General features: G+C 39.3%; 1 protein-coding gene across 2 annotated transcripts; it reads right to left on the reverse strand.

The window, feature by feature from the left end:
- Positions 1 to 827: 827 nt before the first annotated feature.
- On the reverse strand, positions 828 to 19,070 carry ndc1 (NDC1 transmembrane nucleoporin). Of its 2 annotated transcripts, XM_072691474.1 has the most exons (18): positions 18,917 to 19,070; positions 16,243 to 16,363; positions 15,906 to 16,007; positions 15,123 to 15,297; positions 14,114 to 14,246; positions 13,422 to 13,530; positions 13,276 to 13,327; positions 12,255 to 12,387; positions 11,258 to 11,350; positions 11,087 to 11,168; positions 10,143 to 10,304; positions 9,646 to 9,924; positions 8,408 to 8,520; positions 7,461 to 7,511; positions 5,683 to 5,746; positions 5,186 to 5,286; positions 2,817 to 2,977; positions 828 to 1,565 (listed from the first exon to the last, which is right to left on the reverse strand). In XM_072691474.1, exons 1-18 carry the CDS (start codon positions 18,953 to 18,955, stop codon positions 1,502 to 1,504), a joined length of 2,034 nt encoding a protein of 677 aa, XP_072547575.1. In that variant the 5' UTR covers positions 18,956 to 19,070; the 3' UTR covers positions 828 to 1,501. The 2 variants fall into 2 exon arrangements, with proteins under 2 accessions (XP_072547575.1, XP_072547577.1); XM_072691476.1 differs by lacking the exon at positions 7,461 to 7,511.
- Positions 19,071 to 20,120: the final 1,050 nt, after the last annotated feature.

Genomic DNA, 20,120 nt, shown 5'->3' on the forward strand with positions numbered 1-20,120 from the left:
ATGCAGCTACCTGCTGAATTAAAGCAACAGCGACACCTGCAGCTCACACCTGAACACTGCACTTAAACACCATTACAGTCACAGACATTTCAGAACATCAGCATTATAAACTAAACCAGTTTAAGGGAAGACTGATTTAGTGTGGAGAAACCGTGAGCTTTAAAGAACCGTGAGCTTTACACTGATACTAAGCTGCATAAACAGCCTGCTTTGCCCTAAAAAGTCACAAAACAAAGAAACCAAAATATTTATATTCACTAAACTCATTTAGCTCCAGCCATTTATATATATATGTGATATTGTACCGTTATATAATAAAACACGGACCAACCGCAGGTTTCATTACAATAAACATAATAATATGCAATAAGTTGTCATTTTAATGGATAAAGTGCAACTGCACTTTAAGAATTATAAATAACAGCAGTTTTGAATACAGATAGTAAAAATGATGTATAGGAATGCTCCGTCATTCCCACTCCGGGCCGGAGCGCTGCTGCTGCTGCTGCACTATGGAGGTTTGGTGGTGGAGCTGCAGGAGGAGAACCTCTCTCCAGAACTGCTGTGTAACGCTGCAGAACCCATAGAGTCATATTAGTGTAAAATCCTGTAGTGTTACTCTACCGCCTCCGCCCACATGCTGCTCCACCTTCAGATCAAGCTTCTGCAGCTCTCACACTGTCCAGAAATGCACGTGTACAGCTGTCCATGAGGGGGCGCTTATTTACTGCAGTGGAGTAAAAGTGAATTACACCTGTAGGGGGAGCCCAGGACCAATTCTCAGATAATATTGTGTTATTGAAGGCACCAACCAGCTAGACGTGTAGAAATGTTTAAGAAATGTTTATTTGATTGAAGCTCATTAAACACCCAGACTTCTCAATCATGACAAACATTCTCGTTTATTCGGATCTGATCTGATTCCAGCAGGAGATTCATGAAATGAAAATAAAGCGAGACCCTGTAACACGCGACCGTGGTCATGTTTATCTCACACACAAACAGACCATCAGACTTTAACTGGGTTCCGCTCATTCTGTCCTGATGAACACAGAACGTACAGTCTTACCTAGAACCTCTGATCCAGACCAGCATTTTACACGTTTATATTTGATCTTCCTGCAAATCCTGTGAATAACATTTTATTCCCCCCGTTTACCCAGGAGCACATCTTCACTTCTGGTGCCTTTACAGAGCTTTAACTTTTATGAACAAAAAAAAGGAAAAAACAGGAAGGAGGAATCTGTCTGTGTGAGGAAACCAGGAGCTGAGCCAGATCCACAGCCTTTCAACAGAAGCACCAGGTATTAATTAATAAGGCTCCAAGTGATCCATCAAGTGCTAAACCCTCACTCCGTTTCTCTGGACCTCTCCAGAGGTCACTCACTCACACGCAAACACAGACTCACGCACACTAACACACAGTTACACACCAACCCACCCAAAGTGCATCCGTTTAATAGATAAGGTGGAAAGGAGCTCAGATGGTCAGGTGTGTGTGTCACTCTCTGAACTCCATAAACTGCTGAAGTCTTTTCTGATGATCTGCTGAGATACACACCGCACTGCAAACACAACATCAGACTGAGATCAGACAGCAAGTACGCAAATCAATCATAAGAAAACTGCATCACTTTATTCTTTAAAATGTATTATTTATTAAAATCCCCACTTTAAAAAAAAAACTCACCTGCTTTGAGATTATTTAAGTTATTATTTAAGTTATATACACATCATTGAACATTCCTTCAATAAACCTATAAAAACTTGCCATTTCAGCTTTTATTAAGATAATAAGTCCCTATTGTGACCCTTTGATCAATTTTCCTGTTAAAAAAATGACTTTTCTAGGGGTTCTCCAAATTCTGCCAAAGCAGATGTGCAGTCCTATGCAGAAGATTTAAGATTCAAGGGTTTTATAATTATATGCACAGTAAACAGGACGTTACACTGACATCCTTACTTCACCAATCCTCCACTAACACAAGAGCCAGAAACAGAATTACAACGAAAGATATTAATAATTTTTAACTAAATAATAAAAATAAATAAATAATAATTAAAAAAGCAAAAACATTTGTGCACCTCTGGTCAGACTGTAAATAAGTCCCATCCTCCACAGAGACACACTTCTGCACTTTTAATACATAGCTGCTGTTTTTTGAGTGAATTTAATACACAGATTAGTTCATTAGTTCCAGATTAGGTTACTTGTTTGTATTTTATTTGCTTCTGATGAATTCAGTTTAAAAGTAGAAAGTGTGTAGAACTGCAGAATATTATTCTGTATTAGTCTACTTATTTACACTCAAAAAATCAACATCATGTTATTTGAAGTGTTAGACCTGTAGCAGTGGCTGCAAGCACTCATTTATATGTGTAATATGTGAGAATTAGGACACAACATCCATATTCACCATTAGTGTTGGACACCAATGGAAGCTGGCCTCACACACATACACACTAGTGATCAAACACACACTAGTGATCAAACACACATGCCTGGAGCAGGGAGGGTTAAGGGCCTTGCTCGAGGGCCCAACAGTGGCACCTTGCTGAGCTTAGGTATCAAACCCACAACCCTGTCATCAATAACCCGATGACACACTGACCGCTGAGCACCACTGCCCTGTGTGTTCGTATCTGGAGCGCTGTCTGCCTTCTGAAGCTGACTCTTTAGTCTAGGGCTGCTATACCTGATTACCTGTATGCACAACATCAGTAATAAAACTCATTAAAGCTAACGCTTCCTTCCTAAAAGCCCCTGACCGTCTTCAACAGGGTGAACAAAAGATGTCGAGGAAAGCAGGACTCACTTCAAGTGCTCTCCAAACGTAGAGGTGATCCTGTAGATGGCAGTCTTCAGGGCAGCCCTCAGAGCGAAGCGGAGAGTTTTATACGTGGCGTCTCCCATACTGCAGGTCGTCTTCACCGGCTTACTGGAGGCATGAGGGAGCTTGAAGTGTCGGTCCACAGCCTTCAACAGAACAGGAAGAATCATAAGTGATGGGGCACAACGGTGTATTAGGTAGTAAATCTAAATGATACACGATTTGAATCAAATACAATTCCCGAGACACATCAAAGCTAAAAAATAAATAAAAAAATTATTATAGATTATTATATTATTTTGAGTTAAAGTGGCTGCATGTATCATTTGATTATTAACATCAGTTTAAAACTTTTATATTTTATATATAAAACATTTTAGTATTTCTATTATTAATATTTAAATATTTTCAGACAAAGTGAAAAGCTGCCTGTGTTTCGGACCCCAAGATGACAGACAGTGGTTAGGTGCACGTATTTGACACAGTAAAATGTGTCCTCCGCACATCTTGACCCATCTGTCAAGGAAGGTGAGGGGCCTTGCTCAAGGGCCCAACAGTGGCAGCTTGCTGAGCCCGGGTATTGAACCCACAACCCGGTCATCAATAGCTCTAACTGCTGAGCACCACTGCCCCTGAAGAAGCCTTCAGCAGAAGCTTTTATTTTCGGGCATGCTTTACAAAGAAAGGACCATCAGACTTTGGCTGTCTGTGGTGCTACAGAGCAACAGAAAGACTTTATACACCAAAAAAGTCTAATAATAATAATAATAATAATAATAATAAATATATATATATACAGTGAGGAAAATAAGTATTTGAACACCCTGCGACTTTGCAAGTTCTCCCACTTAGAAATCATGGAGGGGTCTGAAATTTTCATCAGGTGCATGTCCACTGTGAGAGACATCATCTAAAAAAAAAAATCCGAAAATCACAATGTATGATTTTTTAATAATTAATGTGTGTTACTGCTGCAAATAAGTATTTGAACACCTGTGAAAATCAATGCTAAGGTTTGGTACAGTAGCCTTTGTTTGCAATTACAGAGGTCAAACGTTTCCTGTAGTTTTTCACCAGGTTTGCACACACTGCAGCAGGGATTTTGGCCCATTCCTCCACACAGATCTTCTCCAGATCAGCCAGGTTTCTGGGTTGTCCTGTCCCATGTGCAGAAAAACACCCCCAAAGCATGATACTTCCACCCCCATGCTTCACAGTAGGGATGGTGTTTTTGGGATAGTACTCATCATTCTTCGTCCTCCAAACACGGCGAGAGGAATTAAGACCAAAAAGTTCTATGTTGGTCTCATCTCATCACAGAACTTTCTCCCATGACTCCTCTGGATCATCCAAATGGTCATGGGCAAACTTAAGATGGGCCTGGACGTGTGCTGATTTAAGCAGGGGAACCTTCTGAGCCATGCATGACTTTAAACTAAGACGTCTTAGTGTATTACCCACAGTAACCTTGGAAACAGTGGTGCCAGCTCTCTTCAGGTCATTGACCAACTCCTCCCCTGTAGTTCTGGGCTGATTCCTCACCTTTCTTAGGATCATTGATACGCCACGAGATGAGATCTTGCATGGAGCCCCAGTCCGAGGGAGATTGACAGTCATGTTTAGCTTCTTCCATTTTCTAATAATTGCTCAAACAGTTGATCTTTTTTCACCAAGCTGCTTGGCAATTGCCCCGTAGCCCTTTCCAGCCTGGTGGAGGTCTACAGTTTTGTCTCTGGTGTCTTTGGACAGCAGTAGTTTGAGTCTTACTGATTGTGTGGGGTGGACAGGTGTCTGTATGCAGCTAACAACCTCAAACAGGTGCTTCTAATTTAGAATAATAAGTGGACTTTTTAGAGGCGGACTAACAGGTCTTTGAGGGCCAGAATTTTTGCTGATAGGCAGGTGTTCAAATACTTATTTGCAGCAGTAACACACAAATAAATAATAAAAAAATCATACATTGTGATTTTTTTTTTTAATTATGTCTCTCACAAGATGAAAATTTCAGACCCCTCCATGATTTCTAAGTGGGAGAACTTGCAAAGTCGCAGGGTGTTCAAATACTTATTTTCCTCACTGTGTATATATATATATATATATATATATATATATATATATATATATATATATATATATATATATATATATATGATTGTAATAATAATAATCAGTATTATAATTTTGACCCCCAAAAAATGGTCAGGATTTTTGGGGGTCAAAATTATAATACTGATTATTATTACAATCGTTTATAATAAATTCTAATGAATTAATTCCAACATTGTAAAACCAGCGCTGTTAAACTGTCACATTCACATCCATGTATTACAATACACTTCATCTCTGAACTTTACCTCCTGTAGAGCCAGCATGCAGCTGAGAATGCTGGGTAATGTAGTCTGTACCACTCCATACTTGTCCTCAGAGAAAGAAGCCGCCACCAGATGAGACAGACCTTCCATAAAAACATCAGGAACAGCCTCAGTGTACGGCTTTACAGAAGGAGCTGAACAACGAGAGACACAACACTAAACCTAATTCTAACTCCAGAATTAGAGACTTCCTTTATTTACTACATTACGGTCACAGTCTTAGCTGCTTTACTGTGATGTGTTCATTTTCATGCATTTTCACCCTCCTCTAGTTTACTCTAACCTGTTCTAACCTGAGGGCTGATTTCTGGTCCACTACTCGACTTAATGACTGTCCAGGAAAGCATCCCATAGGGAAATAAGCAGCCGAGGCTCCAGCCCTGCTGTTCTAAAGCCTTAGTCAGTGCCCGTCTCTGTGTAATACTCCTCTTAGACCCAGAGTGACATTCCCAATAAAGGTTAAACAAACATTCTCAAACCTTCCAGAGCCCAGATGTGAGCTTGGCTGTCTGCAAACAGGGCTTGGCTTGATGCTTCTGGCAGCTGTTTAGGATGAAAAGGAATAATTACAGAGAAAATACACTTTCAACTGCAGATCAGGATCAGAGATTAGTGCAGAAAAACATGGATTTAAAAGAGAATCAGATCCTTGAACCCAGGAGGATTAAGGTGGGTTAAGGATTAAAAGCTTCAGAGATGAACGGAAGGTTATTTTCATGTGATCGATACTGTAAATGCTGCAGAAATGATACAGAAGGAACAGTAAATATTTCATTGTCAGATTCATTTAAATCCATGCTTTCCAACTTTTATTAAATGTTAAAAAAATAAAAGTTGAGCTAGAGGAAAGACAGACACATGCACCTTCTAAATCTAGTAACAGAAGTAGGGATGTCCCGATCTGATCCAGACATGTATTAATGTTAATATATACAGAGTTAGAGCTAGAGCTGCAGCACCGTCATCACAATGTGCATGCACAGATGCTCACATCGCAGGACGTGCAACCTCACAAAATGCAAATGTAATTAAAATTTAATGCTGCTCTTCTCATTTTTAAGGACATTCCTACCAGAGTCAGACCACGTCTGCCCAATATGACTCGTTTTACTCCAGCACTGGATACACAGAGCGCATTATTAATATCACGACATGTTGGATCACTGAAGGTCCTGTATTTTCTAATATTGCAATATATACTGCAGTATTATCAGACACTCCTCCACAGCTCTACATTAAACCTGATCCAGCTCTGATCCTGACTGCTTTCCGTGCTGCAACCTGCAGTACTGAAGCATACAGAGTAGAGCTCAGAGTGTAAACAGTGTTTAACCTGGCAGCCGAACCAGAAAGTCAGTCAATCAAACTGGATTATAATCAGGCAATATTACACGAGAGACTCTGCAGTGCTGTACGGTATTAATGCTGGTTAAGGCTGCACGATATATCGCATCAGCATTGCCATCGCAACGTGGACATGAGCAACAGTCACCATCGCAGGACGTGCAGAGAAAAGCAAATTCAGTGTTCTCATTTTATACATATCTGCATCTGTAAGATTATTATTATCTGTCCAATATCACTCCAATCATGGATACACTAAGAGTGATATTAATATCATTATTAATATGTTGGATCACTGACTTCTGGTGAACATTCCTGTATTTTGTCATCACACTGCATTTCAGCCCTGCGCTGGTGTTACTGATCTGTTTGGCTCTATAATACAGCAATAAAACAAATATTAATAAAAAATAAAAAAAAAACAATAATAATACATATAAATTATTATTTTTTTATTGTAGACTGGCATATTTAACCTAAATTAAGCATCTGTATTATCCATTAAATCAAGTACTGGATCGATACTCAGTATTCAAATACTTGGATCCGAGGAGAAAGCAAAAAGCTGGATCGGGACATCCCTAGATGGAAAATTACAGAAAGGCAGCTACAGTAGGAAACTTTTACTAAATTATGTCACTTTATAATAAGCATTCCAAACAACCATGTACTTATAATTCAGCATAAAATAGAACATTTAAATCTACAGAAAAAATAAGTGTACACAGGTCATCTGAAATGGTTTTAAAGAAACAGTACCAGCTACCCTCTACAGTACAGAGAGATGAAGGGACAGTGATCTACCGCTGGTGATGTGAACTACACCGGGAGACTAAACGAGTCCTCCACCACCGATCAGCCCTGCATGCAGCATGCTGCCTTAGGTCCACCATGCACGTCTTTACCTCCTTACCTTATTAAACAAATACACTACCAGCACCCGCTTCGCCAAGAACCCTTTAACCTGAGCACAACAGTTCAGAGCAGGAAAACAAGAATGAACAGCCCGTCATAAGTGCTGATGAGAGCCCAAGTCAAGTGACATTGCCCCCGGCCCCCCAAAAACAAAAAAATAATAAAAAAGGAGACACTACTACACTAATACGTGACTATAATAAACTTTAATTTTAAACTTTAATTTCATTTTTATTTCAATGAAAGAAACAAAGAATGAGCAGGTGTCCCAATACTTCTGTCCATTTAGTGTATCTGCTGTGTGCTTAAATAAGAGGTGACGGTGATGCTATTTTAGTCAAAGAACACCCGGGAAAAAAGACTTAAGATATTTATTTTTATATACAATTAATAACCTTAACATGCATCAAAAGTGTGGGGAAATCTGGATATCAGGAGGACATTAGGTTATAAAAAATATGTATTTTTTGTATTATGCCTGGTATATTACCCTGTGTACTATTTTGCCCTTATATAATATTTACTTTTATTATTATTATTTATTTTTTTCCCAAATCATCTATTTAAGTATTAATATTGTATGGTAACATCCCCTTGTTACTGTTGGGTGTTTGTGTGTTTTTGGATTTTGTATATTTCAATCTCTGTAAAAGTCAATAAAAATAGAATTTAAAAAATGTAAAAATAAGTATATTAGCTATTCGACACATTTCCTTTCCTGGATTACGTGAACGCCCTTTCTTAGCAAAGCAGCCACACAGCAACACTCATCTGGAGCTTAGGGCCACAATGCTCTCAATGAAGACACGTAGTGTGTGATTCATCAGAGGAGTCATTTCCATAAACAAAGAAAGCCAATCCAGTTAACTAATGAAACACTGCAGACTGATCCTAAATCAGTGAATGCAGGGTGGGATCTGTGCTATGTTGCTGTGGAGACAGTACCTGTTCCTTCCTGTTCTGGAGCCACTGGGCAATGAAGCTGGATTTCTGTTCAGGAGGTGGAGAGCTGGGGGCGGGGGCAGGCGACACCAGAGGGCTGCCATTGGTCTGAGAGTCTGAGGTCAGCACAGACACACAGCAAAACATTAGAAACACACATCTCACAGTAAAAGGGGCTGAAACTTGGTTGATCCTCTACATTGTTAGGATTAGGTTTAGGACCACAGTGATGGTTGGGTTAGGTAAGGGTGAGATTTAGCAGAAATAAATTTTATCTAAATTAATTTCAGATTTTTTACCCGCAATTTTTTCTCCCCAATTTAGATTACCAATTACCCAAACCGTACATATTCCCTCCCCCTATTGTGCCGGCTAGCAGACGCCAGTGACTGCCAGCGCCGCAGTAGAGTGATGTGGGGGGGAGAGAGCACCATCTACCCACCCTAGAGAGAGCAAGGCCAATTGCACTCTCTCGGAGCCCCGGCTGCCGATGGCTAGCAGCGTAACCGGGACATAAACCAGTGACCCTCTGATCACAGTGGCAGCGCCTTAGTCCAATTAAAGCATATTTTAAAAGAAGATCCACCTTCAGATCTCCCTCTCAGCACATTTAGGTTGGAGGACTATACCAAGTATGCAGAGGCGGAGCTTATTGAGAAGTGGGCAGGGTAGAACAGGGCCAATCAGTGGAGTACATCACTGCCACCAAGAGGAGCATCAACATTTGGAAGATCGCCGCCCACCACTAAAATTCTCACCATCAATTGAGGCAGGAGACGGAGCTGCAAAATTATCAGAACTGAATTTTCAACCACTAGGAGGCGCACCAGCTAAGATTGCAACAACTAAAGAGTATTAATCAGCAAAAAATGTTTTTTTTATTGGACAAATCACTTGTTTAACAAAATGCTTGTAGCTTAAAATTTTATGTAATTTAAAGGGAAGTTAAGCATCTGCAGTTGTGCAATTAGAGCGCTGTAGTGTTTCTTGATTCTTGGAACAAATTTGGAAACCAATCTGCTGGAATCGTTCCCATGAGAAAACCTGTTAATTCCAGTGCATTCAAACTCAAGTCCTTCACAGTGAAGGTTCCATCGCTGAATTATTTCAGAGGTACTGAATCTGTAGCTCACTAGATCAAGATCAATCTGCACATTTATTATTAAAAGAGGCCAGGCTACAAACTCTTTAGGCCACTCCTCCTTAAAAGTGCAGAGTTTTCAGAATGAGAGACAGCTGACCTGTGGACATGCTCCAGAGTTTGGGACCCCTCCTTATGACGTGCGGGCTCTGAACAGAGCCAAACCACTGGCCCTGCTGGGGAACTTGCTGGGCAGCCAGGCGGCGAAGGGATGGGGTGGAGAAGGGGCTGTCCAGGTCTGGGGTGAAGGGGGCAGTGAGGGGGCTGCTCACGCCCCTGCCGGACGACTTCAGGAAGACTGAGCCAGGGGTCTGGAGTAAAGCACTGGGTCGTGGAGTCTGAGGAAGATCCTCCGTCCCGGACACCACTGCAGAAGAAACTGAAACACACGCAGGATTATTGCATTCTTCAGATTCACATTTCCCTCTGTTTTATTATTCTGTGGTGGAGCAGGCAGTAACAGCTGATGGATACAACCATATTACATTAGAATTCATCATCCCTATCCAGACCTACACCCATCTAATGACATACCAACCCACCCTCATTTCTGTAATGGTAAAGATGTGTGTGGGGCGAGATCAGCCTCGGCGGTACCTGAGCTGCTGGAGGTGGTTTTGGTGTCGCTGCTGGCAGACTGAGGCTTCACTCTGCCGTTGGAGGCGACAGCGTCATGATGAGCAACGAGGCGCAGCGTTAAATCACTCAGCAGAGCCAGACACTCCTTACTGATGGCGTTCCAGTTGTGAGGGTGACCGCCTGCAGGGGAAGAGCACGGACACCCGGGGGGGTTGAAGATGGACTGGTGTACTGCTATATTTATCATTATAATGGTCTCTAATTGCTTTATATATCTGACCACAGACAGTACAAATATACTTGTTTATGTATGTACACTACATGTCCAAATGTTTGTGGACACTCCTTCTAATGAATTAATGCATTCAGATACTTTTAGTTGCACCCATTGCTGACACAGATGCACACACACACAGAGCCTGTCTAGTCCCTGTAGAGAAGAAGTACTGCCAATAGAATAGGACTCTCTGGAGCAGATCAACATCATGACCCTATTGGCTCCATGCTGCCTAATGCCAGGCGTGGGCTAGAGGGGTATAAAGCCCCCCAGCATTGAGGAGCTGTGGAGCAGTGGAAGAAGAGCTGTGTTCTCTGGAATGATGGTGGTGGAGCTCCATCCAGTACTTTTGGATGGGGTGAGGTGGGTAGTTGGGGATGATGAGGTCAAGTGGTGATCATCATCTAACATCCTGACCTCACTAATGCTCTTGTCGCTAAATGCAGTCAATCAAATCCTCACAGCAATGCTCCTTCTCCAAAATCTAGCTCTACTTCTTCTCTGGACAGTAGAGACAGTTACTAAAACAGAAGCAGGATCAGCTCTTTTAATACCCTTAATTTCAAATTGAATGGAGTAGGTGTCCCAATACTTTTGTCCACATAGTGTACATATTTGTTATCTAAATAGTTACACACAATAAAACCTGAACTTCATAAGTAACAGAAAAAAACATGTAGGGTACCTGGTTGACTCAGGCTGAACACCTCCTGTCTGCGGGAAGGCGAGTGCTGGGACAGCAAGGCCAGGTCCTGCAGGGCCAGAAACTACAACACCACGGGCAGGAGGGGTTATAATGAGAAGCTACTAAATGCAGCTGAACACAGTTAATGCGGTGGAACACGGTGGGTCATACCTTCATAATCAGGGTGCTCTTCTCAGTCAGGACTTTAGGAAGACACTGCTCTGCATCCTCAGCAAACGTGGACTGAACTGGGAATCGGAACGCCTGTTTAATGAGACCTCAGAATAAACATCCATACAGGTGTGTTCAAAGAGTACATCCACCCCCAGTATCAGCGGGTCTCCCGCTCCTTTCGGCATGGTATGGGGTAGATAGAGGCGGGGCTTAAAGACGAGCGAGCAGTAGATAAAGAAGCCAGTGTTTGGATTTGGAAGATCGACACCCCCCAAAAATTTCATCTATTTCATCACCAATAGAGGCAGAGTTACAGATGAGAATCGTGAACCACTAGGGGGCGTACTCACTAGGTTTATGTAATTTATTAGAAGAAAATATGATTAATTTAAAGTTGAAAAAAAGAAAAAACAAAACAGGAATAAATATCCATACACACCTTTTTGAATACACACACCATATGCACAATCTTAAAAATATACATATTCTTTTATATATATATATCAGGTTTACATAATATCTAATATGTAACTAGGTTACTGTGAGCAGATATTAACATCAAAACAATAATTTAAGTACATTTTGAATTAACAGTTTATGTAAATATTGTACATTATTTAACTCTTAATAAAATGCGTTCACAGCAACACATTAAAAATAAAAGCTAAAAAAAATACAAAAAGCAAGAATAATATGGAATAGAGTTATTGTAATATTCCTATTTTTGTCATTACAAAAATGCACTTTAGGAAAGTAACAAAGTACATGTAACAATGATCAAGATCAGAATTACCTAATGATGAATGTGGTACTAGGCTATAAAATAAAATAAATAAGTTATGCCCATATATTATTGTGTTAGATTTTGTATATATATATATATATATATATATATATATATATATATATATATATATATATATATATATATATATATATAAAAACAAATAATCAAACCCACAACTAAAACCCAAACCCAGATGAGGTTCTGTACCTCAGTAACGTAGATCCTGAAGAGCAGCACTGTGATGTACCAGGTGAGCAGCAGGAAGGTGCCGCTGATCCACAGGTGATACAGCAGAGAGAAGTCCAGCAGACCAGCCACCGAGTCCAGAGAGTGACGAGAACTAAAACAAGATCATCCAAGACTAAACACACACACAACCAACAGCACCAAGCAACATCCTCCTTCAGCTACTTTCACTACAGGGGTGAATCTCTGAGCTTACAGAGATCTGAATCACTTAAATTATCATTAGGAAATGATTCAGTGCAGATGATTCAGACAGTTTGAACAGACTATGGAATGATTCATAAAGGTTTGCAAAAGCACACTGAAAATGTGACTAGATGAACACTGTAGCAACTGAACACAGCAGGCACTCAGAAACATAGCCATTTCCTCTAGAAAGATTCATCATCAATGGACAAAACGTCAAACTGTACTTTTACCAAAGCTTCTGTATAAAATGCTTTTTTTTTAAATTTAGCATAAAATGTTTTTGTTGGACAATTCACATGTATGAGTGTGTGTGTGTGAAACATGTATGCAGATAAAAAAAGGAATACAATATATATTTCCTTGAATTTAGACAACAGATTAATAAAAAAATTAAACAGAATTAAACAAAAATATATTTGTTCTCTTGTTGTTTCAGTTAAATTTACCAAATAGAGATTTTAATTCAACTAAAAGAAAACTACTTAGGAAGATTTAAGAAAATTAAATCATAACAGATTTAGAAACAAAAGAAATCTGAAATTAGATGCATTATTGACTATTATAGTTATATAGTGTTTAGTTCTATTGTCATTAGATCAGAGCCTAAATTAAAGCTGAAGTGCAGGGAGATGCCCGTTTGGGATAAATGAGGCAATATTTTATTAAACACTGAAGTTACTGATTCGAGTCATTTCCATTTCCAAATCAATGTAGTTGAATCGCACTGAGACTGATCCACATACAGCACAGCTCTAAACTTTACACAGCTCTACACTGAATTACACACTCCTACCTGTCAATGGGCAGATTCAGCAAGTTCGAGATCCAGGCTCTGGGAATATGTCCTAAACAAAATAAACAATATTTCATTAAAACGTTTAAATTAACTCTCGTTTGGTTTCGTTTTCTTTAAGTAACTTGATCAAAACAGGAGCTCACCGAAAAAGAAGTACAGAGCGAGGAAATTCCTCACAGCATACAGAGACTGGACCGCACTGCACTTCACCACCCACGGCAGAGAGCCTTTACAGCGCAGGTACTTATACTGCTGTGAGAAACACAGGGATAAGGATTACACACAGTATTCTCACATACAATAATCTCAGTCTCCACCCACCCATCCATCCATCCATCCACCTCTCCAGCCATCCATCCATCCATCCACCTCTCCAGCCATCCATCCATCCATCCACCTCTCCAGCCATCCATCCATCCATCCACCTCTCCAGCCATCCATCCATCCACCTCTCCAGCCATCCATCCATCCATCCATCCACCTCTCCAGCCATCCATCCATCCATCCATCCACCTCTCCAGCCATCCATCCATCCACCTCTCCATCCACCTCTCCAGCCATCCATCCATCCACCTCTCCATCCACCTCTCCAGCCATCCATCCATCCATCCATCCACCTCTCCAGCCATCCATCCATCCATCCACCTCTCCAGCCATCCATCCATCCATCCACCTCTCCATCCATCCATCTACCCATTCAATGGTCCATTAATCCAAATATCTATTAAGCCAGTCATCTCTCCATCCATCTTTGCACTTTTACCCCTTGCCTGGGTTTAGGTGAATCAAATCTGAATGAACTGAACTTCAGGTGTGAATCAGTTTATAAACATACCTGTATGATCTGAAAGGACACATAATTCATGTTCTGAACGACTCCCAGGAAACTGTGACTGTATCCGATGAAAGCTCCAGCCAGCAGGAGGAAGAGGTGATACTCATTTAGACAAACCTCAGGAGCACGGGCACTGCAGCACAGATCACATTAAATAATAATAATCAATAAAAAACATTAATGCACCATGATGAATCAATTCATTTTTAGAAATATAAATAAAACAAAATCCCTGGCGTCAATCATATCGATTTTCCTCCCTAATTGCGTTAACGTTAGTGCCTGACTGAAAAGCTCCCCCTGGTGGTGCATACTGATCACAGCAAGTTATCTAGCTATCGGAAGTTAAGTGTCCTGAATTTAAGGATCCAGGATTAGGGATCGGTGTCCTGGACTTATATTTTGACATAGCTTTGGCTGCATTTAGAGGAGTACACAGTTTCCACTGCAAGATATAACTGATATTTGATCATTTGTGTGTGTTATTATTTTTATCTGCTAAATTTCTAAATGTAAAAAGGTTGTAGAGTCTATTTCACTGCAGAGCAAACAGGTCCAGTCCCATTTCTACATTTTAAAACAATCCTGAATTGAACTAAAACCAAACTGCACTGTTGTGGGATTCTAGATTATGACGGACTCAGAGATTAAACACCTCTATTAGGTGGAAAAAAATTACATTTAACCAGTGAGAGACATTCACTGTATTTAAACTAAGGGGAACCTGAACTGAATCAGGGTCACGGTGTCCTGAAATCACATGACCTCAGGTTGGCATACATCTCTTCTTTCAAACAGGAACTTGCCCGGTTGGCCCTTCAGGGATAAGATTGCCTAAGATTGCTTTAATTGAACAATCTTTATCAGCCGTGCTCCCCTATTAGCCGGCCAGAATAACTGATGTAATCGGGGCAACCCGAGCCTGGGCGACCTGCAGCCGGTGGAAAGTTTTAGAGCACGTAGACCGAACAGAATCAGGTCAGGCCTCAGACTGCAGAGAGCAGCTCACCTCTCGCCTTGCATGCAGGGAGAGCCGAGAGTGCGATAGCGGCCACCCGCGATCACGGAGGCACACCACATCACCACCATTCCCACAGTGCAGTGCACCAGAGAGTGGACACACTGCCGCGGGTGGAGCACTTTAGCCAGGAGAGCCACTCGGGAGCATGGGATGGAGGGAACAACTGCGGGGTGACAGAGTAAAGCATGATTTCAACCATGAGGAACAGTATACTGTAATTTACTACATTACAAAAAACAGATTTTGTAGGGTTGTCACCATCAATCACACTATTCAGTAAGTAATCCATCAATGATATTAATGATTAGCTGAGTAATCACTGCAGGGCTTAACATACTGCTACAATCCATATTTATTTATATATATATATATATATATATATATATATATATATATATATATATATATATATATATATATATAATAATAATACCTTCTGAATAAGTTAAAATTAAAATAAGACAATATATAAAACATTAAATGCTGTATTAGCTAATTTAAAAAAATAATAATAAAACAAGATAATAAGAATAATAAAATACCAACATCAAAAGGTTAAAAACACTTAGGCTACCGTTACTAACATTAATAACTAAGCATTAATAAAGTAGAAAAACAATCCTTTATAAAGTAAATGAGTCAGCATAATCAAGTGAAAAATTATTAATACAGTAAAACAGTGGGTTAGCAATAAAAACTTAATTTAGCAAAAATAAAAAAGGTCAGTATAACATTTACAGATCACTCACTCTCAAACACACATCTGCTCACCTGTGTAACACTCCAGGTTGAAAAATCCAATCACGAGCACGACTCCACACAGCAGGAGAAGGGAGAAGATGGTACTCGCTGCCGTCAAAAGTCCAAAACATCCTGTAACACAGCATCACTTAGCCTAAACCACACACAGAATACTCGCTATCGCTCTGTTCACTGAATGATACAATCAAATTCTCACAGCAATGTTTCTACACTCTAGTAGCAAGTCTTCTCTGGACAGTAGAGACGATTCTCTCTTAATAATACCCTTGATTTCAGAAAAACAATGAATAAGCAAGTGTCCCAATATTTTTGTCAAAACAGTGCATCACTCTTAAACACTGCTCACCTGAAATCCACTGGATGGGATGGAACAAACTGAACCTAACGAGGAAAATAAAAAGCGTAGTCGTGGCCGGCAGCAGCAGCACTGACCATGCAACACTGGCTATGGCTCTCCACCTGACCACCTGGGGAAGAAGAAACGTCCAAGACCACCAAATCTCATTACACCAGAAACTACAGCCTGAGACTCAGAGTGAGAGCATAAATCACTTTATTAAAAATCCAAATAAACTTGGGTTACAGTACCATACTTTCACTGTAGTACAGTTTCAGCTCTTTAATTGAGTTAGATTGGGATACAGTACCATACTTTCACTATAGTACAGTTTCAGCTCTTTAATTGAGTTAGATTGGGATACAGTACCATACTTTCACTATAGTACAGTTTCAGCTCTTTAATTGAGTTAGATTGGGATACAGTACCATACTTTCACTGTAGTACAGTTTCAGCTCTTTAATTGAGTTAGATTGGGGTACAGTATCATACTTTCACTATAGTACAGTTTCAGATCTTTAATTGAGTTAGATTGGGATACAGTACCATACTTTCACTGTAGTACAGTTTCAGCTCTTTAATTGAGTTAGATTGGGGTACAGTATCATACTTTCACTATAGTACAGTTTCAGATCTTTAATTGAGTTAGATTGGGATACAGTACCATACTTTCACTATAGTACAGTTTCAGCTCTTTAATTGAGTTAGATTGAGATACAGTACCATACTTTCACTGTAGTACAGTTTCAGCTCTTTAATTGAGTTAGATTGGGGTACAGTATCATACTTTCACTATAGTACAGTTTCATCTCTTTAATTGAGTTAGATTGGGATACAGTACCATACTTTCACTATAGTACAGTTTCAGCTCTTTAATTGAGTTAGATTGGGATACAGTACCATACTTTCACTATAGTACAGTTTCAGCTCTTTAATTGAGTTAGATTGGGATACAGTACCATACTTTCACTATAGTACAGTTTCGGCTCTTTAATTGAGTTAGATTGGGATACAGTACCATACTTTCACTATAGTACAGTTTCAGCTCTTTAATTGAGTTAGATTGGGATACAGTACCATACTTTCACTATAGTACAGTTTCAGCTCTTTAATTGAGTTAGATTGGGATACAGTACCATACTTTCACTATAGTACAGTTTCAGTTCTTTAATTGAGTTAGATTGGGGTACAGTACCATACTTTCACTATAGTACAGTTTCAGTTCTTTAATTGAGTTAGATTGGGGTACAGTACCATACTTTCACTATAGTACAGTTTCAGTTCTTTAATTGAGTTAGATTGGGGTACAGTACCATACTTTCACTATAGTACAGTTTCAGCTCTTTAATTGAGTTAGATTGGGGTACAGTACCATACTTTCACTATAGTACAGTTTCAGCTCTTTAACTGAGTTAGATTGGGGTACAGTACCATACTTTCACTATAGTACAGTTTCAGTTCTTTAATTGAGTTAGATTGGGGTACAGTACCATACTTTCACTATAGTACAGTTTCAGTTCTTTAATTGAGTTAGATTGGGGTACAGTACCATACTTTCACTATAGTACAGTTTCAGTTCTTTAATTGAGTTAGATTGGGGTACAGTACCATACTTTCACTATAGTACAGTTTCAGTTCTTTAATTGAGTTAGATTGGGGTACAGTACCATACTTTCACTATAGTACAGTTTCAGTTCTTTAATTGAGTTAGATTGGGGTACAGTACCATACTTTCACTATAGTACAGTTTCAGCTCTTTAATTGAGTTAGATTGGGATACAGTACCATACTTTCACTATAGTACAGTTTCAGTTCTTTAATTGAGTTAGATTGGGATACAGTACCATACTTTCACTATAGTACAGTTTCTGCTCTTTAATTGAGTTAGATTGAGATACAGTACCATACCTACACTGTAGTACAGTTTCAGCTCTTTAATTGAGTTAGATTGGGATACAGTACCATACTTTCACTATAGTACAGTTTCAGCTCTTTAATTGAGTTAGATTGGGATACAGTACCATACTTTCACTATAGTACAGTTTCAGCTCTTTAATTGAGTTAGATTGGGATACAGTACCATACTTTCACTATAGTACAGTTTCAGCTCTTTAATTGAGTTAGATTGGGATACAGTACCATACTTTCACTATAGTACAGTTTCTGCTCTTTAATTGAGTTAGATTGAGATACAGTACCATACCTACACTGTAGTACAGTTTCAGCTCTTTAATTGAGTTAGATTGGGATACAGTACCATACTTTCACTATAGTACAGTTTCAGCTCTTTAATTGAGTTAGATTGGGATACAGTACCATACTTTCACTATAGTACAGTTTCAGCTCTTTAACTGAGTTAGATATGATGGTGTTTCTGACTCTGTGTTTAGCTCTTTAGGTGTTTATAGAATAGCTGTGGATTCCTAGTGCTGGAACTCCTCCATTAACTGCTGTTATAACAAACCCAGGTGATGTATGTACGCAGCTGTATCTATATAGGTTATAGAAATGTATATATATATATAAATGAGTACATTTAATGACAGCTGCGGGTCAGAATAATGACAGATAGTTACCATTAAAGAATTATTTAATTATAAAAACTTCATTATTAGTTTTCTTCCAGTGAAACTCAGCTCCAGCAGGTTAAACTGGTCTAACTCCACTAAATAACCACTCTTACCTTCCGTATGAACCAGCAGTCCTGACTGAAGGAAAACATCTTCCTATAAACTCATTTTATTGGGTTAATTTGCACTAATTTAACCTTTATTTCAGTTTATTTTCTCTCCTGAAGCTCAAACTCAACCCAGAATACCGCGCCACACATGCCGAGGACCCCGCCAGGACCGCGGCTAAACGCGGAGCGCTGTCTAAAAGGATTGCCTGAGTAAAAATACAGCCTCTGTTTACAATTTAATATTTCTCACTATTTTAAAGCTCAAACTATAAAAAATAACCATTAGTTTGCATTTCTTTGTTTTAGTGAACTTTTTTCTAATCAAAATAAAAGCAGTTTTTATTTTTTTTTTAAATAATGAATTTGATTAAAAATCTCATTAATCTTAATGTTTTAAAAACAAAAGTACTGATTTATAAACAGAATGAACACATGAACATGTATAAAATGTCCTCATGCTAATGCATTCATGTCTAATCTGATTTCAGCAGAATCAGCTCAAACTACCCTGCTGAAAAGTCCAGGTTCAGAGATGCCTTAGAAGAACACCTTTGGTTCCATAAAGAACCATGTTTGTACAGAAGAGTGTTCAGAACCTTTTAAAGGTTTAAAGAACCTTCACTCAATTAAAAAAAATTCTTTATACTAAAAAAAATAAAAAATAACACCCTCTTTTAAGATGGTTATAGAGCCAAAAGAATAACACCACTCAAACAACCACATGTAGCACCTTTATTTTTAACAGTTTGTGCTGGTTAAAGTAGTTAAACTGGTTTGCTGGACTAACTGGTCTACCAGCATGACCCAGCTTGACCTGGCAGGTTGTAATGCTGGTCATGCTGGTGAACTAGCATGTTCAGGTTGGACCAGCTAAACCATATACACTAAGCTGGTAAACCAGCTTGAGATGATCAGAATGTGTTTAAACCTGCTCATGATGATGTTGATAATATTAATAATGTAAATAATGTTAATAAACCTATTGTGTGATGTTCTCAGCTGCTCACAAGCAGCTAGCATAACACACACATGTAGCCATAAGTGCAAAAGCAGGGTCATTAGTGCTAATGGGTTTATTAAAAAGGATATATCTGCAGAATTGACACACATTAAAGTGCAAACTTAGGATCAGTTGTCATTAATGTAAATACAGTCAACTGTGATGTCCACAGCCACCCACAGTGCCAATAATAAACTGTAATTGTTT

Source organism: Salminus brasiliensis, chromosome 11 (genome assembly GCF_030463535.1).
Source record: "Salminus brasiliensis chromosome 11, fSalBra1.hap2, whole genome shotgun sequence".
NCBI lineage: Eukaryota > Metazoa > Chordata > Actinopteri > Characiformes > Bryconidae > Salminus > Salminus brasiliensis.